Source organism: Vulpes vulpes, chromosome 13, assembly GCF_048418805.1.
Source record: "Vulpes vulpes isolate BD-2025 chromosome 13, VulVul3, whole genome shotgun sequence".
NCBI classification, from domain to species: domain Eukaryota; kingdom Metazoa; phylum Chordata; class Mammalia; order Carnivora; family Canidae; genus Vulpes; species Vulpes vulpes.
In genome coordinates, this window is record NC_132792.1 from 142,176,185 (window position 1) to 142,200,604 (window position 24,420).

Genomic DNA, 24,420 nt, shown 5'->3' on the forward strand with positions numbered 1-24,420 from the left:
GAAATACCATATAATCCAAAATTCTATTGAATATTTGTCCAAAGAAAACGAAAACACTAACTCCAAAGGAGATATGCATGCCTCTGTTTATTGTAGCATTATTTATAATACCAAATTTTGGAAGCAACCCTAGTATCCATTGATAGATGAATGGATAGATGATAGATAAATAGATAAAAAAGATATGGTATGTATATATGATAGAATATTACTGAGCCATAAAAAGAACAAGATCTTGCCATTTGTGATAACATAGGTAGACCTAGAGGTGTTATACTAAATGAAGTAAATCAGACAGAGAGGGCAGCCTGGGTGGCTCAGTGGTTTAGCACCACCTGCAGCCCAGGGCCTGATCTTGGAGACCCGGAATCGAGTCTCACATCAGGCTCCCTGCATGGAGCCTGCTTCTCCCTCTGCCTGTGTCTGTGCCTCGCTCTCTCTCTCTCTCTCTCTCTCTCTCTCTGTGTCTTTCATTAATAAATAAATAAAATCTTTAAAAAAATCAGAGAAAGACAAATACCACATGATTTCACTTATATGTGGAATTTAAAAAACAAAAGCAAGCAAACAAGCAAAAACAAATTCTTAAATAGAACAAATTGGTGGTTGCCAGAGAGGAGGTGGGTGGGGGGTAAAGAAATAGATAAAGGAAATTAAGAGGTACAAACTTCCAGTTCTAAAATAAATAAATGACAGATAATAAGTATAGCATAGGGAATATAGTCGATAATATAATAATAATGTTGTGTGGTGATGGATGGTGATTACAGTTACAGAGAACATTGAGTAATGAATAAATAGAATTGCCAAATCAATGTTATAGACCTGAAATTAATGTAACATTGTATGTTAATTGTATTTCAGTTAAAAAAAGGAAGAGCATATATTTTTATAAGACTTATTTATTTATTCATGAGAGACACAGAGAGAGAAAGGCAGAGACATAGGCAGAGGGAGAAAAGGCTCCATGCAGGCAGCCCAGTGTGGGACTCAATCTCAGGAATCCAGGATCAGGCCCTAAACTGAAGGCAGATGCTCAACCACTGAGCCACCCAGGCATCCAGGAAGAGCATATTGAAGAAAGGCAATGTTTCTCCATTAAAAAAAAAAAAAAATCTGTCTTTTCCAATAAAAATTTCACACAGAAGCTCCTGAAACTTTCCCTCACGAGTCATTTATGAGCAAAAGTTGGATTCCATCTTGTACATATTCTCTCTAGAAAAGATTTTATCCAGCTTAGTTTTCTATAGTTTGTATTATGAAACAGCTTTTTATGTCTTTGAAAAGTACAGTTAAAATATAATAGGTACACTTTTTCCTTTTCAAAATTGGTCTTAGTACCCTGTCTCCTGGAAAGTGATTTGCCGATCATAAAATAAAGGTACTATAATAAGAATGAGAATAAAATGAATTAATACTGATATGTTAAAAAAAGTTAATAAAACATTTTTATTACTTATTATTTATTCTTGTCATTGCTAGCTTCATTTAGAGAATGCTAAATATGTGCTAGGAATATTAATATGTATTAAGTGCATTACATATATGATCACATTAAATTTTCACAGACACTCGTTTTAAAGATAAGGAATATAAGTTTTAGAAAATTTGAGTTATTTTCCCAAATTATGAGACAAGTCAGTATAAGAATGACAACTGGAACTTCTAAAACTTCTAAAACTTATACCCCTGAGATAAACAGAACATACCAGGTTATTGCAACAATCTTGGTAGTGAGTGAAGGAACTTATTTTTTTTTAATTCATAAATTTGGGATCCCTGGGTAGCTCAGTGGTTTGGCGCCTGCCTTTAGCTCAGGGTGTGATCCTGGAGTCCCGGGATCGAGTCCCGCATCAGGCTCCCTATGTGGAGCCTGCTTCTCCCTCTGCCTATGTCTCCACCTCTCTCTCTGTGTCTCTCATGAATAAATAAAATCTTTTAAAAAAAAGTTCATAAAATGATTTTCAATAGTTAAGCTACAACAGTTTATAAGAGAAATTGTTGATAAAGTTAGACATTCTTCAGGAACTATACAAAGAGAAGGGAGTATTAAGGGAAGATGGGAGGGTGCCAGAGACAAATACAAATGATTTTACAATTTATATATAGTTAGCCAATCTTCAAAGAAGATTACTGAGTAAAGAACATAAGGAAATAACATTTTAATAAGCAAAATGTGTTTAATTTGCAATGTGTGTTAGAGTAACTGGGTCAATGTCTTTATTTTTTAATTTTTTAATGTCTTTAATATATATAAAGCTCTTTAAAACCAATAGAAAAACAGAAAAATATAAGAACAACCTATTCACAAAGAAACAGGTATAGCCCACAAGCCCATGGAAAAATAATGAATCTTTCTCTTTAAGGATTTCAAAATTAAACCACAGAATATGTTACTTATTTTAACTCCTAAATTGCCAACTATTAAAATGAAGAATGAAAATAATGACAATAATTTTTTTAAAAGATATGAAAATGTCCAGTGTGACTAAGGAATAGGGAAACAAGCATGCATACATTGCTGGTAGGTGATTTAGATTACATTTATACAATGAACTATCATTGACCTAAATCTAGATATTTATTTAAATGGAAATATTCCAAATGAAAAATTACAATAGAGATTAAAGAATATATAAAGCACATCATTTTATTTTGGTAACTAAATAACTATAAGTTTTTATATAATTATGATCACACATATAATTGTATATAAATTTGTAAGAATTGATACTAAACTGGAGATTGGGGTTATCTAAAGATATTGAAGTTGGGGTGCCTGGGTGGCTCAGTTGGTTAAGTGCTAGACCTTTTTTTTTTTTTTAAAGATTTTATTTATTCAACAGAGAGAGAGAGAGCCAGAGAGCACAAGTTGGGGAATAGCAGAGAAGAGAGAGAAGCAGGCTCCCTCCTGATTAGGGAGCCCAATGAGGGACTCAGTCCCAGGACCCTGAGATCATGACCTGAGCCAAAGGCAGACACTTAAGCTGAGCCACTCAAACACCCCTAACTAAGCATTGGACTCCTGACTTCTGCTCATGTCATGATCTCAGAGCCATAAGATAGAACCCCTCATGGGGCTTGGCACTGAGCACTGAGCCTGCTTAAGATTCTCTTTCTCCCTTTGTCTCTCCCCCTCCTCTCTCTCACGTGCACTTTCTCTCTCTCAAAAAAAAATCAATCAAAATACAAATATTGACATTGGGATCTGGATGATCCCCCCTTTTTCTTTTTGTTTGTCAATAGTTTCTAAATTTTTATAGGAAAACCTCAATTATTTATGTAAATAAAGGCAAGATTTAATATAAAAGTAGTAACATCTGTGGTTAAGAGGATGTACTCTGGGATAAACCAAGGGACAGGTGAATGACCTTAGTTAAATTGCTTAAATTTGGGACCCCTGGGTGGCTCAGCAGTTGAGTGTCTGCCTTTGGCTCAGGGCATGATCCCAGGTCTGGGGATAGAGTCCCACATCAGGGTCCCTGCGAGGAGCCTGCTTCTCTCTCTGCCTATGTCTCTGCCTCTCTCTCTCTGTGTATCTCATGAATAAATAAATAAATCTTTTTTTTAATTGCTTAAATTTCTTTTTTTTAAAGATTTTATTTATTTATTCATGAGATACACAGAGAGAGAGAGGCAAAGACATAGGCAGAAGGAGAAGCAGGCTCCATGCAGGGGAGCTGGATGTGGGACTCAGTCCTGAGACTCCAGGATCACGCCCGTAGCCAAAGGCAGATGCTCAACTGCGGAGCCACCCAGGCATCCCAAATTGCTTAAATTTCTTCACCTTGATTTTCTCATCTTGAAAATGTTGATAATAACAGTGCCTACGGGGTGCCTGGGTGGCTCCGTGGTTGAGCATCTGCCTTTGGCTCAGGTTGTGATTCCGGGGCCCTGGGATCAAGTCCCACATCAGGCTCCCCATGGGGAGCCTGCTTCCCTCTCTGCCTGGGTCTCTGCCTTTCTCTCTGTGTCTCTCATGAATAAATAAATAAAATCTTTTAAAAATTTTTTAAAAATAACAGTGCCTACTTCAGTCTGTTTTTGTGAAGATTAAATTGGATGACTGGTATACCCTACCGTGTGTACTTATTATACAATCAAGTAATTACGGAGCTCCTACTCCTATATTACACAGCAGTACAAGCTACTTGGGGAAGTGCAAAGAAGTTTGAGATTGTCCCTGCTCTGCAGGCAGTTAAGTAGCCAAATAGACAGATGTCACTAACTCAAATGAGAATACAACAAACAAGGATTTCATAGTTCTATGACAGTAAGAGAATCCCAAGACACATACACATTTTAAAGGTACTGGCACTGAACGTCTATTAATCTAATTTGCTCCTTTAAAAAGGCTAATTTAAATAGGTGAATTTATAGTATGTGAATTATATCTCATTTAATATATTTTAAAAGGTAATCATTTTAGTATGTGCTATTTACCTGAAATAAGCAGTGTTTTCTTTTTTTAGAGAGACAGAGAGAGAGAGTCAAGGTGCATGGGGGTGCAGTGCAGAGGGAGAGGGAGGAGAATCTTAAGCAGACTCTACGCTCAGCACTGAGCTCCATGCAGAGCTCGATCTCACAACCCTAAAATCATCACCTGAAGTGAAATCAAGAGTTGGACACTGAATCCATCTGAACCACTCCCTGAAAGGAGTGGTCTTAGGAATATTTTAATACAAAATACATTGGTAACGTACAAAAACTAACATTGCATAGGAAATTTTCTAAACTCACTGATTTGAATTATATGAAGTTGAATCTGCTTCATAAAGTTATTGAATTGCTTGGAGACTCATTTCTAGTGTGTGATTAATAAAATGTTGCCCACATAGGATTTGCAAATATTAAATACTATGACTAAAGTAATGGAATTTCGTATTTTTTCCTGTAAAACCAGTTGGGGAAACGGAGCTTTATTTGTTTGGAGAAAAAATGCAAGAAGTTCTTTCTTAATGTAGTATCAGTGATTTTCAAGGTCTAATTAAAATTCCACTTTTGCTAGAAAATTGCTTCCTTGACCACTCTTGTCACCCATAACAATCTGCACTTCCGTTTACTGAATACTTACTGTGTTCCTGGGAATATGTTGTGTTTCACAGACCTGATAAAATGTAATTTTGACAACAGCATATGAGGTGAGTGTTACCAACTCCATTTAACAGACCACGAGACTTGCAAACAAGCGAGTTAAGCAATCTGACCAGGTCACATGGCTACTAATTTATCAGGTTAAGATTTGAAGCTAAAATTGTGGTTACAAAGCTTGTTGATACTGCACACATACAGATCCTTTCTTGTACCTTGCTCCATCTGTGAGTGCTACAAATGAGCAAAGAATGAGAGATAAGAATAATCAGTCTTTTCTCAGATTGTTCACAAATGAGGTGACAAGCCAAAACTATCCTCTGGCAGAAGATCCCAATTAGTTTTCTTCGGTAAAAATACCAGCATTCTGAGGGACAATCTTTGCAATTTATATAATGAATGGTATTAACTACTATGAGAAGATATACTTCTTTTTTAAAAAAGATTTTTATTTTTTTTATTTTTTAATATTATTTATTTATTTATGATAGTCACAGAGAGAGAGAGAGAGAGAGAGAGAGGCAGAGACATAGGCAGAGGGAGAAGCAGGCTCCATGCACCGGGAGCCCGACGTGGGATTCGATCCCAGGTCTCCAGGATCGTGCCCTGGGCCAAAGGCAGGCGCTAAACCGCTGTGCCCTCCTCTTTATTTTTTTTTATTTGAGAGAGAGCACAAGGGCGTAGGGAGCAAAGGGAGAGGGAGAAACAGATTCACGCTGAGCACTGAACCTGATCCCAGGCTCCATTCCAGGACCCCAAGATCATGACCCGAGCCAAAATCAAGAGTGAAACACTTAACTGACTGAGCCACCCATGCACCCCAAGGTATACTTAATTCTGAGGGCTAACTAGAATATTGAGAAAAGAGTCAAACATTCAAGACTTAAATCATTGAGTTGTCACCTGGAAATGCTCTTTATTCATCGAGAATCACAGCTTTCATTGAGTCCAGATCCTATAATTTATATTTCATCCATTCACTTCTTCAGTAGTTATTTATTGAGCACCTATGTGCCAGATGCTCTTCTAGGCATTTGAGATATATCAGAGAACATAATGAACAAAATCCCTGCCCTTAAAGAAAAAAAGTAAGAAAATGAAAAAATCAACAAAGAAAACCCCCAGCCTTAAGGAGTTTCTATTTCAGTGGGGACAGATAAAGAAACATCAGATGATGCTGAGTGATATGAATAGAAATAATGAAGGGTGAGGCACCTGGGTGGCTCAGCGGTTGAGCATGTCTTCGGCTCAGGTCATGATCCCAGGGTCCTGGGGTCAAGTCGCGCCTTGGGTTCCCTGCATGGAGCCTGCTTCTCTCTCTGCCTATGTCTCTGCCTCTCTCTGTATGTCTCTCATGAATAAATAAACAAAATCTTTAAAAAGAAAGAATGAAGGGTAAGGAGTGGGACAGAGATGAGGGCTGGTATTTAAACAGAGGATCCAAAAAAGCCTCTTTTAAGGTGTTAGTATTTAAGAGGTTTGAATGAAATGAGAGACTTGGAGAGTGCATCACGTGGTTATCTGAGGGAAGAGCATCTAGGTGAACTGGGAGCATATGCAAAGGTACGTCCTAGAAAAGCAAAAAAGGCCAGTGGGGCTGGAAGGAGGAGGGAGAGTGGTGACCCAGTGTCAGTGAGGGACTGGGGCTTTTTCTCTGAAGGAAGAGGACCAGTTAGGAGGTTGTTGTAATCCTTCAGGTGAGAAATGTTGAGGGTGATAGCAGAGGAAGGGGTGAAAAATGGGTAGGTATTGGATATATTTTGAAAGCAGAATGGAGAGGACTTATTGACAGATTAAAGTGTAGGGTGAGAGAGATTGGGTGTGAGGCGTGAGAAATCTTGGTGTTAGAATGCCAGTTAATTAACTTTTGAGGGCAAAGCCTTCCAAGTCCTCTTCAGGCCTGGTTCTTGTGTGTACAGACCATGTGACCTTGGAGGTTAAGTCAATAGGAATCACTAAAAATCTGATTACTAAGAATAGGAAGAAATGCATGGTGACCCTCCTGCCCCAGTTGAGTGTTACTTGGGAGAGGTTGCCAAGCTAAATAGTAGTTGTGGGAAAAAGAATAGATGCCCTTTCTTTCTTTCTTTCTTTCTTTCTTTCTTTCTTTCTTTCTTTCTTTCTTCTTTCTTTCTTTCTTCTTTCTTTCTTCTTTTTTTTTTTTTAAAGATTTTATTTATTTATTCATGAGAGACACACAGAGAGAGAGAGAGAGGGGCAGAGACACAGGCAGAGGGAGAAGCAGGCTCCATGCAGGGAGCCCAATGTGGGAGTCGATCCGGGGACTCCAGGATCTCACCCTGAGCCAAAGGCAGGCGCTCAGGCGTCCCATAGATGCCCTTTCTAATGAACTATTTTCAGTTTGTCAAGGGGGAGGACTGGATCTAAAGGTGCAAGAACAGAGTTTGATGGGGTCTTCAGAAGTTTCAGGGCTGAGAACATATTGCAGGACCCAGGCTTAGGTTTTTCCTGTCCCCCCCCCACCTTCATTACCCCCCCCCCCCTTGGCCCATCTTTCTAGCTGCAGGAAGGTACAGTTTACTGTCGGTTCTCAAACTTCAGCAGGCATCAGCGTTACCTGTCGTGCCTGTGAAAACTCAGATTGCTGGGCCCCACTCCTGGAGTTTCTAATTGGGGTGCAGGGTGTGTGCGCACAGGTGCGTGTGTAGACGGGCCACAGAGGGGGTGCGGGGGCTGCAATTTTTTTTTTTTTTTTTTGCATTTCTAACAACTTAGGCGGTTCTTGAGAACGGCTGTTTCTTATACCCGAGGGCGTGCCAAGCAACGGGGCCCTGAATTCCACCTCGTGGCTCGTCAGTGGGAAGGTTCCAGCTCCCAAAGGTTGGCCGTCCCAGGGGAGTTGTCCGCCTAGCCCAAGGTGTTCCTCGGCTGCCCGCGGCCGGCGGGGAGGAGCCGCACAGGCCGGCAAGGAGACGGCAGGAGCGGGTCTTTCCAGGCTGGACCCCCCCCCCCCCGCCCCGAGCTCCCCCGGGGAGCGAGGGCGGGAACACAGCCCCCGGGCCGGCCCACAGATCCTCAGAGGGCGCGGGCCTGGAGGAGGCGCCCCAGAAGGCGGCGCCTCGCGGAGGAAGTTTCTCCTCTAACTGCAGAGCGGGGTGCGCCGTGGCCGCGACCTCGGGAGCTGTCGGCGCCGCCGGGGGGCACCGCCCGCACCGCCGCCATGGGCGGCTCGGCCTCCAGCCTGCTGGACGAGGGCAAGTGCACCTACATCCGAGGTACGCGCGGGGGCTTCCCGCCCGGGCCCGCACCGCCGCGCCCACCCGGCCCCGGGGGCGCGTCGCGCGGGCGCTTCCACCTGCGGCGGCCACCTGCGGGCGCGGGGACCGCGGGGCCCCCTTCCTCCGCCGCCGCCGGGGCCCGGGCCGGGGATGCTCCGGGAGGTGCGGCCGCGCGCCCGCGGGAGGCAGGTGCAGGCGGCGGGGAGGGGGCGCGGGCCGCTCGGCTGCGCTGCGCTGCGCCCGTCGGGGTCGCGGCAGGTGCGGCCGGGGTCGCCTCGCGCGCTCCCCTCCGTTCCGAGCTCTCTCTGGACTTGCCTCGAGGGGAGCCGCGGGGATATCCCTCGTTGCTGGAGACTTCCCGGGGGATTCCCGGCCTCTCCAGCAGAACCGCCCTGCCGGTAAGGTCGGCCTGGTTTTGCAAAACGACGCGTCGGCCAGAGCTTCACGGGAACGTTCAGATGCTGTGGGGTGATTTCATCAGAAGCAGAAAGGACCGTGTCGCGACGCTCCCAGGTTGTACGGTTCCTTTTCCCTCCCCGGAGATGGGGCCCAGGCAAAAGAGGAACATTGGCGTATTCCGTTAACAGTTGCTAAAGTTATAGATGGAGACAAACCCATTTGGGGAGACTTCCAGAGATACGGTGACTCACTACAGGCAGGAAGAGAAAAAAAAAAAAAAACCCCAACAAACTGAATTGAAACTGCAGAAAATCATGACTCTATCTCCTGGGTGTACTTGGCCCTGGTCCCTTCCTCCCTGGCAACCTTGTCCGCAACCACTACCTAACATTGGGTTATCTTACGAATTTGGTAATTTTCTATCTTTAGAAATACCTTCTAAACTACGTATTGAGCTCTAAGTTTTACCCCAATTCTGTAAAGAAATGGTTAAGTTCATCCTGTTTAAGTTCTTCTCTTTCTGGCCCCTGAACCTTTCCTACAAGGAAAGCATTTATTTAGTGTCCTTATTGCATATTTGTTTTCAGTTTAAAACCATTTTAAAAGGATATCAAATCAGGGCACTTGAGAGCAACGTAATTGACTTTCCAGATTCTTCCTCTTGCTCTGGTGCTTCTGGAGGTAGAGGATCATCAACAACCCATTGTCAGGGGATAAAACTTGGACAGGTATTCTTTTGCTGTCGTTTATTTAAAATGGGAGAAAGATGGATGACTTATTTATATTAGCAACACAGCTAAACTAAGGCCGCCTTGAGTCTTACAAATTTGGCTATGTGCTCGTTGTAAGGAACGGAAAAAACTGTAGTAGAACATAGTCAGAAGGGGTTTGCATTTAGTTATTTGCAAAGTATGGTTATGCCATTTATTTTAGAAGACTTTATTTCACCACGAAGCTTAAAAACACCTGACGTTGAATCGTGGCCATCTACAGTAATAATTGAAAGTCCAGCAATGTAAGGGATTCATGTTTTTGAAGACTTCATGGTCATGACAGTTGTTGCTGCTGCTGCAAGCACTGTATTCATGTGAAAAGAAAACATGTTAGCTTTTATTTTATTGCGAAATTAAATGATTATACATACGAAAGTATGAGATGGCTAGTGCACAGGAAAGACTTGTAGCGGATATGCTCTGAATGAATAAAACTATTGCAGATTGGATAACAGTCATTACATCCACAAGTCTTGTTCAATTTTTATCTTCTTATTCTTTGGGAGAGCACTTTCAAGGTATGTAGAGGCAGAGGGAAGAGAAGAGTTAAAGTTAGAATACCTCCAGAGAAACTGAGACGTTGCCTCATTTGAGAATACTAGTCTTGCCAAAAGAGAAAAGAGCATTGGAAAAATGCATGGCGTTCTGAATTGTTACTGCATGAGCACATGAAGGTCATGGGGCTGTGATTTCCTGATGGTTTTGAAGCCCCAGATCCCTGAAAAAAAAAATCATCCTGTCTTCTCCACTTTGCCCATCATTTAGCCCATGCATCTTCTCAAGTTCTGATCTAATTGTAAACAGAACAATTGAAAATATGACAGTAAAGTTTAGATACAGTTTTATGACCTGTTTCTCATAAAGTGGCTGCCAGTAAACTGTTAGAGATTTGAAAGCTCCTAGAGCTGATTCAAGAACTTTCCTTCAAGCTTGATAAACTTTGCTAACATATGGAGAATAACTAGTCAGTATATTTGGAGTGAGTTTTGTTGGCTTAATCTTGTATGTGTTAAAGCAGCTGTACTTCTGGCATGCTAATGAGGCTGAATCAGCTTTTACTTTTAGACAAATCATTTAACAGCTGCTGTTTAGTTTGTGTGCATCAAAACTTGTATTAATAGTGATGTTCGTCACATGACTGTTTCAAAAATACATTATTTTTTAGGATTTAGTAAATTTCCAGGTAAAAGGATATCAGAAGTATTTCCGGGTAAAAGGATATCAGAAGTATTAAGGAGTTACTTCGTTTCTAAAGATGCTTTGAAAATTACTCCCACACTCATGTTTCTTACCACAGAATAAATTTTTAGTATTGCTTCTAGAAAATTTCAGTGACTTCACTTGATCAAGATGTTTCAACTCATAAATAATAGTAAGACCTCCTTCTAATCAAATGAACAGTGTCATCTGTTAACCTTCAGTGATGTTTTTAGCACTGACTTAAAAGGGTCTTTTTTTTAATGAGAAGGAAAGCTCATATAATCCAGTCATTGGTGACCAATTTAGGGTACTTTTCTCTTTATGCCATGTTTTCTTTTTTTTTTTTTTTTAATGCCATGTTTTCTTTTACTTTCTAAACTTCGCTATGCAAACAGGTCAACTCTAGCTTTAAAACATACCATGTCTTCCTGTTTGAGCAAGAATTGTCTTTCCTTTTTAAAATTGCCATTGCGGGGGATCCCTGGGTGGCTCAGTGGTTTTGCGCCTGCCGTTGGCCCAGGGCGTGATCCTGGAGTCCCGGGATCGAGTCCCGCGTCAGGCTCCCGGTGCATGGAGCCTGCTTCTCCCTCTGCCTGTGTCTCTGCCTCTCTCTCTCTCTCTCTCTCTCTCTCTCTCTATCATAAATAAATAAAAATAAATCTTTAAAATTGCCATTGGGTTGTTCATAATGAATCAAAAGAAAAATGAACCTGAAAACTGCCCTACAGAAGTCCTGTGGAATGTCAGAGAAGTACTGGGAAATCAGAGCTACAACAGAGAATGGTGGCATTCACAGGTCTGGTGGGGGCTGGTGGACTCCTCTAGGCCCAGGAACAGCAAGTAGCAGGAAAACGGTCTTTTTCTAGATTTATTATTGCATACTTTTGTCAGACTTTTCCTGTGAGGGCCTGGTGGCTTCCAATGAAATGCTCATCAGTGATCTGATGATTATAAAGTAGGAAAGGAGTTTCAGCTTAAAAACAACATGTATTGGGACGCCTGGGTGGCTCAGTGGTTGAGTGCCTGTCTTCACGCCCAGGGCATGATCCTGGAGTCCAGGGATCGAGTTCCGCATCGAGCTCCCTGCATGAAACCTGCTTCTCTCTCTGCCTAGGTCTCTTGTGAATAAATAAATAAAATCTTTAAAAAAAAAAAAAAAGTGTTGGGACGCCTGGGTGGCTCAGTGGTTGAGCATCTGCCTTTGGCTCAAAGTGTGATCCCCAGTCTGGGGATCGAGTCTCACATCGGGGTCCCTGCTTGCTTGCTCGTCCCTCTATGTCTCTGACTCTCTCTTGTCTCTCATGAATAAATAAATATAGTCTTTAAAAAAAACCCAACGTGTATTTCTCTTAGGGAGATTTTCTCATATTTATACTGTAAGGGTTAACTTAGGTGGCTGTCTATGAAATTTATGCTGATAACAGTATCTGGAGTGACACATCTCCATGGACAAGGTGAATGAAAGATAGGTATTGACTGCAAACTGTACATGTTTGCAGTCCACTTAATCTAGATGTGTATTATTACACATGCTGGTTTATTCTTTAGTCAGAATTTGTAGGTAGGGGATGGGCATAAGAATTGATCTGATTTATAAGGATAATTATGACGAAGTGATCTGAGAGTACAATTTCTCTGGCTAGAAATGACAGTTTATTATAATGGGAAGTTAGGATATGAAGTGTGGTAGGCACAGTTGGATGTCAACTCAACTTCCTTTCCCCATTCCTCTTTGAAACAGAACCCCAATTTTATTTCAGTATTGAAAATACTCTGTGTAAGTCCTATGATTCAGAGAAGCTCACCCCACGTATGGCCTTTGAGGCGTGTCTGCTGATTGGTCTATGCTTATCATGGTGGTGTGTTCCCCCTGCTGACGATTATACAAGGCATGGGGTTGTGATTTAGTCTGGCCAGTGAGGCTTGAAGAGAAGTTTGCTAACTGCTCCTAAGAAAGTTTTCTTCCCTTTTTAAAGAAAAGAGACAAAGGGTAGAGACATATTCTTCTTCCCCTTCTTCTTTTGGATTTTGTGGCATCTGAATGTGATGCCTGGAACTACTGAGTAAGGAGGCAGCTAGCTCAAAGACATAGCCAACTTTGGAGCACTGCTTGGCCAACGTCAGAGAAGAGAAGCTGGAGCCCTGGCACACCTTGCTGATCACCTGCCTATCCTACCTGGGGTACTCATGTTTTGTAATAAACTAAGTCCTCTTTCAGTTGGGGTGGTAGAGAGTGCTAGTTACCCGTTACCCCTCAATATCATTCTTCCCTGCTTTTTAAAAAGCTTTTTCTTTGTTTTTTTGTTTTGTTTTGTTTTTGTTTTTGTTTTTTTTTTTAAAAACAAGTTTTCTTTATTTTTTTTTTAATTTTTTATTTATTTATGATAGTCACAGAGAGAGAGAGAGGCAGAGACACAGGCAGAGGGAGAAGCAGGCTCCATGCACCGGGAGCCTGACGTGGGATTCGATCCCGGGTCTCCAGGATCGCGCCCTGGGCCAAAGGCACGCGCTAAACCGCTGCGCCACCCAGGGATCCCTTGTTTTTGTTTTTGTTTTTGTTTTTGTTTTTGTTTTTTAGAGAGAGTATATGTGTGAGTTGGGGGAGGACAGACAGAGGGGCAGAGAGAGAATATTAGGCAGGTTCCATGCCCAGTATGGAGCCTGATGTAAGGCTTGATCGCAAGACCCTGAGATCTCATTACCTGAGCTAAAATCAAGAGTTGGATGCTTCACTGACTGAGCCACCCAGGCATTCCTGACATGTGCTTTTAAGATGGAGTTCATGCAGGGCAGCCCTGGTGGCACAGAGGTTTAGCGCCACCTGTAGCCTGGGGTGTGATCCCTGCGAACTGGGATCGGGTCCCACATCGGGCTCCCTGCATGGAGCCTGCTTCTCCCTCTGCCTGTGTCTCTGTGTCTCTCATGAATAAATAAATAAAATCTTAAAAAAAAAAAAAAAGGATGGAGTTCATGCAGAGTGGAGTAAGTGGACAGAAGGAGCTTAGGTTCCTGAAGACCTCACGTAGTAGAACCTCCATATCAGCACTGAGTTTACTTAATAAGAGAAGAATAAAGTTCTCTTATTTAAGCCAGTGTTATCTGTGTTACTATTATCCACACACAAATCCTATTCTAATACAATTACCTTCTGTACTTGTGCCCCAGAGTGTCATAACCAGCACACTAAGAGCTGCCATACTGAGCCCCCTTTAAGAAAAATTGATCGGGGACACCTGGGTGGGTCAGTAGTTGAGTGTCTGCCTTTGGCTCAGGGCATGATACCGGGGTCCTGGGATCAAGTCCCGCATCAGGCTCCCCGTATGGAGCCTGCTTCTCCCTCTGCCTGTGTCTCTGCCTCTCTCTCTCTCTCTCTCTCTCTGTGTGTGTGTCTCTCATGAATAAATAGATAAAATATTTTTAAAAACTGATTAAAAGAAAATAGGAAGTGGGTAAAGATGAGGCCATTAGTGTCTGTTTTAGTTCTTAATTAATAGAAATGAATGCATTCTCCTGGGAAGTGAGGAACTGGAGCCCCTGGGTAGGAATAAGAGGGATGAGAGAAAGAAGGAGAGGACCCAGTGTAAATAATGCACAAACGTATATTGATCACAAATAATGCCAGGAAGCAGGCCAAACCGCTGATGAAGGTAGCAGGAGTTTCTGATGAGGAAACCTATTGCCCATTGGTAATTTCTAGTGGCAATAGTCTTTGTAAATGGAAACCAAGACTTTGGGAATTTAGGGTGAATTGAGAGTTTCTTAGGATTATCAAAAATAAAGACATACTAGACTGAGACAAATAACATTTTCCCCTATGCTTATGGAAGAAACAGTGACCTTCCCTCCTGGGTTCCAGTTCATGTCTTATTGAACCTCTCATAGAGTCAGACATTGAACCAAGATCTGGTCTCAATGAACCACTTCTTTTTTCTGTGGATTTTGGCTGTGAGGGGGCCACATCATCAGTGGTGCTTTTGTAATAATAATTACTAAAATGACAATAGTAATTCTTTTTATTATTCTATTTATTTTTGCTGGACTACTGAACTGATTGTAGTTTTACTCTATTGTAATCTTTGGGAAGGTCTGAACTGGGTTCCCAGGTGGAAAATGCAACAGCAGAAGCTCAATTTGTATTAGTTTCTAATCCAATTAAAATAAATGTACTGTGAAAATTTTACAAAATATTCAGTGTGAATTTTAATCTCCTAATCAGAAATTTTAATTTATTTGGTCAGTAAGGTGAGGTAACATCACTCTAAGAAAAAAGGTACATGCAGCAGTTTGCACTGGGAAATGGTAAATGAAGTCCAAAGTAAAGACAAAAGAATAAAAGAATGCAATTCAGATGCTACAGTCTTTTTAAAGCATTTTAGAAAAACAGGACATGAGAGCTAAAATTCTAACAGTTCCAAACTAAAGCACGCACGCGCGCGCGCACGCGCGCACACACACACACACACACACACACACACACACATGCACAAAACCCCAAATGCAATACAGATTTTCTCCTTTGACACTGGAAAATTCATTTAAAAAAAGAGACTAGTAAGTTGCTGCCAGTAAGAAAATGCAGGCCAGCTTATAAAAGTGCTGCTGCTGCTTCTCTTCTTTTTTTCTTTGGAATACATATTTTTTCTCACTTTAAGGAGGAAAGATTTAGAGATATGAAAGCAATTAATTCAGTTTTGCAAATTGCAAGCTCTGGGACCCAAAGAAATTTATATTTCCGTGCTTGATGTGTGGATATTGATGTCTGTAGAATTAGAATATATTAGTAGTTTTAACTAGGAGCTCCTAAACGATTTTTGAAAAGTCCGTAGTCTGGAGGAAAAGTAAATGTCTCCATACCAAGCTATGTGGATTTTCTTTCTTCTTTTATTATATTTTTTAAGATTTTATTTGTTTATTCATGAGAGACATAGAGAGAGAGAGAGGCAGAGGCATAGGCAGAGGGAGAAGCAGGGTCCATACAGGAAGCCCAATGGGGGACTCGATCGATCCTGGGACTCTGGGATCATGCCTTGAGCCAAAGGCAGATGCCCAACTGCTGAGCCACCCAGGCATCCCTCTTTCTTCTTCTTCTTCTTTTTCTTTTAAGATTTTATTTATTTATTCATGAGAGACAGAGAGAGAAAGATAGAGACAGAGACACAGGCAGAGGGAGAAGCAGAGGGAGAAACAGGCTCCATGCTGTGAGCATGACATGGAACTAGATCCCGAGTCTCCAGGGTCAGGCCCTGGGCTGAAGGCAGCGCTAAACCGCTGAGCCACCCGGGCTGCCCCACTCTTTCTTCTTTTAAAACTATTTTTATTTGGGCAGCCCCGGTGGCTCAGGGGTTTGGCGTCGCCTGCAGCCCAGAGGGTGTGATCCTGAAGACCCAAGATCGAGACCCATGTTGGGCTCCCTGCATGGAGCCTGCTTGTGTCTCTGCCCCCCCCCCTCTCTCTGTCGCTCATAAATAAATAAATAAAATCTTTTAAAAAAAACTTATTTTTATTTAACATAAAACACAGGTTCAGAAAAACACACAAAACAAAGGTATAGCTTAGTGAATCACTATAACACAAATATCCTCGTGGCCATCACCCAGGTCAAGAAGTGGAAAGAACTTCACCAACCATTTCAGAAACCTCCATGTACTCCATCCCAATCCTAAACTACTTTGTTTCTCCTACAATAGCCACTATTTTTAGATATCTATCCTGCCTAACAAATTACCCCCAGAAGATACTGGCTCTTAATGGTTTATTTACTCACAAATCTGCTATCTGTCCTGGGTTCAGCTGGTTCTACATCTTCTATTTCACAGGTGGTCATTCCTGTGCCTACATTCAGCTGGTGGATTGGCTGGTAGCCAGTCTCAAATGGGAAGGATTTCTATCTCTCCAGGTGGCCTTTCTACATGGTCTCTCCTAATGGGTATTGGGCTTTTAATTTTATTTCAATTTTTTTAAAGATTTTATTTATTTATTCATGAGAAACACAGAAAGAGAGGCAGAGACATAGGCACAGGGATCCTAATGCGGAACTCAATCCCAACCCTGGATCAGGACCTGAGCCAAAGGCAGACATTCAACCACTGAGCTACCCAGGTGCCCCTGGGCTTTTTAAATGATAAGTCAGGGTTTCTAAGGTGCCAAGCTTCTAGAAGGCTCGTAAGGCTTAGGCCTGGAATGCCATGGGATTACCCTGCTATATTTTATTGGTTAAAGCAAGTCTTAAGTCCAGCCCAGATTCAAGAGGAGGGAACTGCACAAAGTGATGAGTATCATGAGTTGTGCTTCCATAGGGATTACCACAACAAGCAACCATACCACTCATCCTAGACTTTGGAGTCATGACTTCCTTATGTTACCTTGTGGTTTTATCACCCATAAAGCATTTTTAAACCTTTTTAACTATCATTTCCCACTAAAGAAATCAAGGCTTCTTATAGATATTGTTTCTGGACATATTTAATGGATAGAACTAGGAAAGAATATGTATTTTCTACATTTTATCCTGCCTTTGCTATATGAACTATAATACGAGGTAACAAAACTAGAGATTTAAAAAATACCATTCTATGAAATTGTTAAAGCTAATAGATGAAAACAAAATGACATAATTAGAATATCACCATTTTTCAACCCCTGGTGAATTCATGGGTCCCAGCAATGAGCATCAATGGCTACCAACATCATAAAAAGAGAATGAGATTTTACGTGCCTCCAAATGAAGATCACGGCACAACCTATAGTCTTGACAAAAGTATTAATCTTGAATCTGATCAAGTTTTACTATCACTCTGTCACACAGTAACACAATTTTTGTAGTTGCTATCTGAATTCTCTAATTTTATTTCATGATTTTACAATGTTGAAGTATGTGACGATTATATTCTTTTCTTATTTACTCTTGTTCTACAAGTAAGTATTGCTTAATATATCTATCCTTACTTATATTGATATTTCTCTGATGGTTGAGGCTCATTATCTAGTAGATGCCTTAAGAAGAGCTCATGGGAACATAAAGAAGATTATAGACAGACTAATTTAGTGCAGTGGTATCACTAAAGGTTTATCTTTCTACTCTCCATGAACTAGCTCTTCTTATGGTTAAAAGATGACTAGAGCAGCAAAAAAATATCCCATTAGGTAATTCAGTACCCCATGGGCTAAAAAGAGGACTATCTATGCCTTGAATCTCTTTATAAGAACAAACTTTTCCCAGATGCCTTACCAGGAGACTCTGCCTTATATTCCACTGATCAGAAATTGGGTCACACATTCCTTCCTAAGCCATCACTGGCAAGTATATGGAATTACCATGATTTGGTTAAACTAATCCAGATTCATCCCTGGACTAGAGCCAAGGCCAAATTTCTTTGAAGCACATGGCTGTAGAAAGGATCTTGGATACCTGAACAAAATCAAGTTCAGTTATCAAGGAAGAAGCCTGAATGACTATTAGATAAATAACCAACATTACAATTCATGAAAGGAATTAAAAGGATAAACAACATTACAAGTTTTGATACCTATCATGAAGGGAATTAAGAGGGTACTGATGACAGGGGGGAATCCCTGGGGTGGCTCAGCGGTTTAGTGCCTGCCTTTGGCCCAGAGTGTCATCCTGGAGTCCCGGGATTGAGTCCCACATTGGGCTCCCTGCATGGAGCCTGCTTCTCCCTCTCCTGTATCTCTGCCCCTTTCTCCATGCCTCTCATGAATAAATAAACAAAATCTTTAAAAAAAAAAAAAAGAGGGTACTGATGGCAGTGATAAGGCAAGGAAATGAGATATACTTAAGATGTGGTGCTCAGGAAGATAATAAGTTGCTATCCATATGAAGAACCAGGAGAAGAATATTTTGAGTGGAGAGATCAGCATATAGAAAGAGAAGGAAAAAAAAAAAAGGAGAAGGAGAAGATGGCACTTGAAGGTACTGAAGAACAGGTAGTGTAGCTGGAGTGTAGTGAGCAAGAGGGAGAAGAGTTTGATGGGAGGGAATTCCTCAAAACATTTATTACCAACAGACGTATGATATGTTCATTCATTAATTTTGTATTACTTGCCCACCATTACCACAATGTTAACACCATTAAAGCAGAGCCGTTGTTTTGATTCACTGCTGTATTCTCAGCAAATAGATCAGCATCTGGTACATGGTTGACTGTCAATAAGTATTTGCTTAATAAATGAATGAAAGGAAAAAAAAATTAAAAACTGCAATGAACAGCCTTAAAAATAAGAGAAGCATTGGGTTTGTAAAACAAGTTTAGGGTTCAATAAAGAAATGACAGTGGTAGATAAAAAATACCTCTCGGAAATTAAAAATATGAAGATCAGAATTTTTAAAAAATCCAATTGTTGCTTTGGAAAATAAAGTTGAGGGAATCTTGCAGAAAATAGAAAAGAAAGACCAAATGAGGGAAGATAGAAGAGACAATTAAAAAAAAGTTAAAGGGTGAATCCAAAAACTTCAATATGTGACTCACAGAAGTCCCACAAAATAGAGAACAAAGAAAATGGAGAAATTTACCAAGGAAATAATACAAGACCATTTTCTAGAACAGAAGATTGTGTTTCTTTGGATTTAGAGAGCCAAACGATTCCTGGAGCTCATCCAGAGCTGGGAATAGTTCATGTTTCCATCATCCAAAATAGGAAGAGGTTATAATACATAGGGCATTGTATAGAGTCTTCAGTAATAGTGAGCAGAAATTAGCCCTGTAAGACTGTTTTGGACCTGCTCTAATAATAAATGTAAAAGCAAACCTCAGAAGAATCAAACTGATCTTAAGTAATTTAATTGCATGCCTGAACAAAGTTCAACATTCTTTATAAAAGTCTAAAAAAAAAATACACACTCATAAGACAAGTGAGCAAAGAGGGAAAAAGAGAGAGACAGAAATCAAGAAACAGACTCTCTATAGAGGCCAAACTGATAGTTTCCAGAGGGGAAGGTGGTGGGGATTAAAGAGTGCACTTGTGATGAGCGTTGGGTGAGGTATGGGAGTGTTGAATCACTATGTTGTACAACTGAAAGTAATATAACACTGTATGTTAACTAACTGGAAATAAAAACTTAAGAGGTGCTTGGGTGGCTCAGTTGGTTAAGTAGCTGCCTTTGGCTAAGGTCATGATCCCAGGACTCTGGGATCAAGCCCTGAGTCAGGCTTCCTGCTTAGTGGGGAGTCTGCTTCGTCTTCTCCTCCCCTCCCCCTGCTCCTTCTCTCTCTCTCTCTCACTCACATACTCTCTCTCAAATAAATAAATAAAATCTTTAAAAATAAAAACAAAACAAGAACAGAAATGGCTATTTCTTTGAGTTGGAGTTTTATTTTCTTTTTTTTTAGAAGATTTTATTTATTTATTCATGAGAGACACAGAGAAAGAGAAAGAGAGAGGCAGAGACATAGGCAGAGGGAGAAGCAGGCTCCATGCAGGGAGCCCAATGTGGGACTCAAGGATCACTCCCTGAGCCAAAGGCAGACACTTAACTGTTGAACCACCCAGGCGTCCCCCAGTTGAGTTTTCTAATGAGAACTCCAATTGAATTGTTTTTCTATGTTTACTTCAAATTGGTACCATCTCTGTGTGGAAACTTTTAAGTTGACTAAGGAATAGGTGATTACTAAGGATTCCTTTATTCATCTCAGTGACTTTGTTTTTTGTCTTTTATTTTTTAAAAGATTTTATTTATCTATTTGAGAGAGAGAGAGCATGAGTGGGGTGAGGAGCAGAGGGAGAGGGAGAAGCATATTCCCCACTGAGCAGGGAGCTCACATGGGGCTCCATCCCAAGACCCTAGGATCATGAGCTGAGCCGAAGGCAATCACTTAATTAAGCCACCCAGACATCCCTCAGTGACTGTTATATGCAGTGTGAGTTCTCATGTTTTCTAAAATGATTGGTCTATAATTCTAACAAAGAATTCATCATAGTTGAAAAATATACATATTCAGCAATGTAACTGCACAATATCCTGCATCCAATAAAAAATTACCAGGCAAATGAAAGCAGGAAAATATCCATAACTCTAAGGGAGAAAAAAAAAAACTATCAATATAAACAGAGTTAGGAATTACAGACATGATGAAATTAGCAGATAAGGATGTTAGGAGTTTTTATAAATAGTTCCATATGCTAAAGCAGAGGAAAACATGAACATGATGAGAAGGGAAATAGAAGATATAAAAAATGATTCTTGTCCCCAGTCTTTAGGAAGGAGCAATATGACTACTATGTTTTTGAAGTCTGTTGGAACATCTGTTGGAAAATGTAGCTGTACTATCTGCTACCAACAATCCCAATTGACTTGGGAAAGGAGCAGAGCAGATCTGTATGAGGAGCTGCTGACATGGGGCTGGGCTGGGTCCAGCACAGATGAGCAGGATCAACTCAGAAATTAAGGGAAATTGTGGATGTTTCTTCAAAAAGGACACTGTTCTTAGCGGAATGTGCCATTACTTCTGGGGCTCACACAGAGCAAGTAATAATTTCTATAATTAGCTCAGAAAACTTCAGAGGGATCCCCCCACCCCCATTTGGATTTAAAGTGTTTGTTTAAAAAATTATTTCCTATGTAAGTCATGCTTGAATGAGTTAGATATGCCTGAAGAATTGCCTGAGCCAAACAGATTCAGGCTTGGAGTTGGAATAAAGATAAATTTTATTAGCAATGATAGCAAATGTATAATATCTGAAGTATAAATATTTAAAATGATTTCATTAGAAAGAAGGATTTAATCAGTAATATTAATTGAAATATATTGTTTAAACTTAAAATAAATAAGAATTTTAGAACATGACTAAGACCTGTGCCCATCAACTGGGATGTCAGTTCTTAAATAAAGATGACAACTCCTGGTCTGAGGAATGATAATAGTAAAAATAACAGTAAGCACTAATATTTATTGAGTGTCTACTATGTGCCAGGCAAGTGACTGTCTCAGAATAAAAAGGTAATGGGATGCCAAATGTTCTTCCAGAAATTCCAGGTCTTGTTCATGAAGCTTTTTCTTTAATGGAAAGGGGTACCAACATGATGGGCTTCGAACAGCGGCTTGTCCACTTTAAATGAGCTAAGCCAATAGTTTATTTCTTGATAGAAACAAACATTTACTAAGCTCTTTATTCTATACCTTAATTCTAAACGAGTTGACCATTTTTCAGAGGGAATATTTCCAGGGGATAAGATTATAATTAGCAGAGTCCAGGAATTTAAATTCATCTAAATGTTAGCAAAACATAATATGAAACAAATAGGGACACCTGGGTGGCTCAGCAGTTGGGCATCTGCCTTTGGCTCAGGTCGTGATCCTGGGGATCAAGTCCCATGTCCTGCTCCCTGCAGGGAGTCTGCTTCTCCCTCTGCCTTTGTCTCTGCCTCTGTTTTCTCATGAATAAATAAATAAATCTTTTCTTTCTTTTTGGGAAACAACCCTCAACAGACTCATAAATGGAGCTTTCACATTTTTAAAAAATATTTTTTCCATTTATTTGATACAGAGAGAGATTGTACAAGCAGGGGAGAGGGAAAGAGAGAAACAGACTCTCTGCTGAGCAGGGAGCCCCCCATGGGGCTGGATCCCAGGACCCCCACAACATGACCTGAGCTGAAGGCAGATGCTTAACTGACCGAGCCACCCAGAGGCCCCTGGAGCTTTTACATTTTAAGAACAGACAGGAGGGGCACCTGGATGGCTCAGTGGTTGGGCATCTGCCTCTGGCTCAGGGCGTGATATGGATCCCAGGATCAAGTCCCCCATTGGGCTCCCTGCGAGGAGCCTGCTTCTCCCTCTGCCTATGTCTCTGCTTCTCTCTCTGTCTCTTATGAATAAATAAATAAAATCTTAAAAAAAAAAAAAAGACCATACATGAGACTCTCCTGAGGACTTGCCAAATCTGAAGCTGGATTCTCTGTAGATTATGGATCTGTCAGCTGGCTGCCTTCAGGTTCTCATGTGTAAAATGGGGACAGCAGGAATACCCAGTGAGGTAAAAGGAGGTCAGCAATGAAGGTGATACAATTCTTGGATTTCTGGACCCTACTATTATGCTAATCACTTTGCTTTTACTATCAGTTAGGGTATCAGGCCTTCCCAGAGTAAATAATTGGCTTTCAGACACTGCCAAATAATACCTATCTCACCCATTTGTTCTGAGAACTAATTAATGTTTAAAGTGTATAAACACAAATGCCTCTACAGAAGCAACGGCATTATAATTTGTTGGGACACTCTAGTATTGTAATTGGTACTAATTAGATTCTTTTCAACAGCTTGTTGAATGTACAAATTACTGCATCCAAGGTATTCTTTATTCATTATGAAAGAGTCAGACACAATAGTTTAAATAGGAGCCTTTATTTATTTTTTTAAAGGCTTTTATTTATTTATTCATGAGACAGAGAGAGAGAGAGAGAGAGAGAGAGAGAGAGAGGCAGAGACACAGGCAGAGGGAGAAGCAGGCTCCATGCAGGGAGCCCAACGCGGGACTGGATCCTTGGTCTCCAGGATCACGCCCTGGACCCAAGGCGGCGCTAAACCGCTGAGCCACCCGGGCTGCCCTAAATAGGAGCCTTTAAACAATAATTCTCAAAATTCCATGCACACACCTCCCCTCAAATCTGGAAAGGACAATAACAAGACATTTCAAGGAACTGTCATGGAAAAGCAGTCCCAGTGGTGTGCTGGAGCCAGCTCACACTGACTGGCAAGAGCTGAATATGGGCATCCCTTTGGTAGCTTGAAATTAGCCATGGCAAGTGGGTCTTTTTTTTAGACTCACTTTATCAGCACATCACTGCCAGTGCCCTCTTACCAGTATCTGGAATCTGGTTGTAGTCATAGCCAATTGTCAGGGCCTGAAGCCAGATTTCAGTTATACACATTAGTCAGGACAGGCTCAACTGCTGAAGCTAATACTCCCTGAATCTCAATGGCTTGATGGGATAACAATTTATATTTTAGTCATTACACAATCCACATGTGATTCTATGTGGGCTAGAGAAGGGGGGTGGGTCATCCAGGGACCCATACTCTTTCCATCTAGTTCATTGTGCCACAGATCCCTTTAGCAATATGGTGAAATCTATGGATCCCCCTCTCAGAATAACATTTTTTAAGTGAGAAAAAAATACACAGGATTACAAAAGAAACCAATTTTACTGAAATGCAGATACCAAAGTATATTAAAAATCTGTGATATAATGACATATGTGTTTCTTTATTAATGCATTCAATGACAAGGTTTCACGGTGGGTCTAATAACTTGCTGTCACTTTGATGAAGTGCTATCCTAAGATGTATAGCCAATGAGATGTGCTGTGAAAACATCTGTGATCTCTATGATGATAAAGTCACAAGTTACTGGAGGGGATGGGGTGGGGGATGAGTTAAATAGGTGATGGGGATTAAGGAAGGCACTTGTGATGAGCACAGAGTGATATATGGAAGTACTGAATTACTGTATCATATACCTGAAACTAATATCACACTGTATGTTAACTAACTGGAATTAAAAAAAAATTTTAAAAGAAAAAAAATCAATAACAGAAGTGAAACCGGAAAAAAAATGTCATAAGTACTGGTAAATTCTCCTGGTCTGTGGCCCCCATTCATAATTGAAGGAAATCCTGAATTTGAGTGGGAAGTTAATAAAAATGTTATTTTCCCCACTTCAATTTTTAGACCCCCTGAATTCCATCTGCAGATCCCATAAGG

General features: G+C 40.8%; 1 protein-coding gene across 3 annotated transcripts in view; it reads left to right on the forward strand.

Moving 5' to 3' along the window:
• Positions 1-24,420, forward strand: part of NIBAN1 (niban apoptosis regulator 1) — a 210,315-nt gene that overhangs the window by 51,916 nt on the left and 133,979 nt on the right. Inside the window, exon 1 of one of the 3 annotated variants that reach the window (XM_026001183.2) lies at positions 7,965-8,327. The exons of 1 other annotated variant lie outside the window; for it this stretch is intronic. In XM_026001183.2, coding sequence (XP_025856968.1) covers positions 8,273-8,327 — 55 coding nt within the window. In that variant the 5' untranslated portion in view covers positions 7,965-8,272. Of the gene's footprint in view, positions 1-7,964; positions 8,328-8,464; positions 8,844-24,420 lie in introns of those variants that run through there. One more of the 3 variants, XM_072733163.1, reaches the window with a different exon arrangement.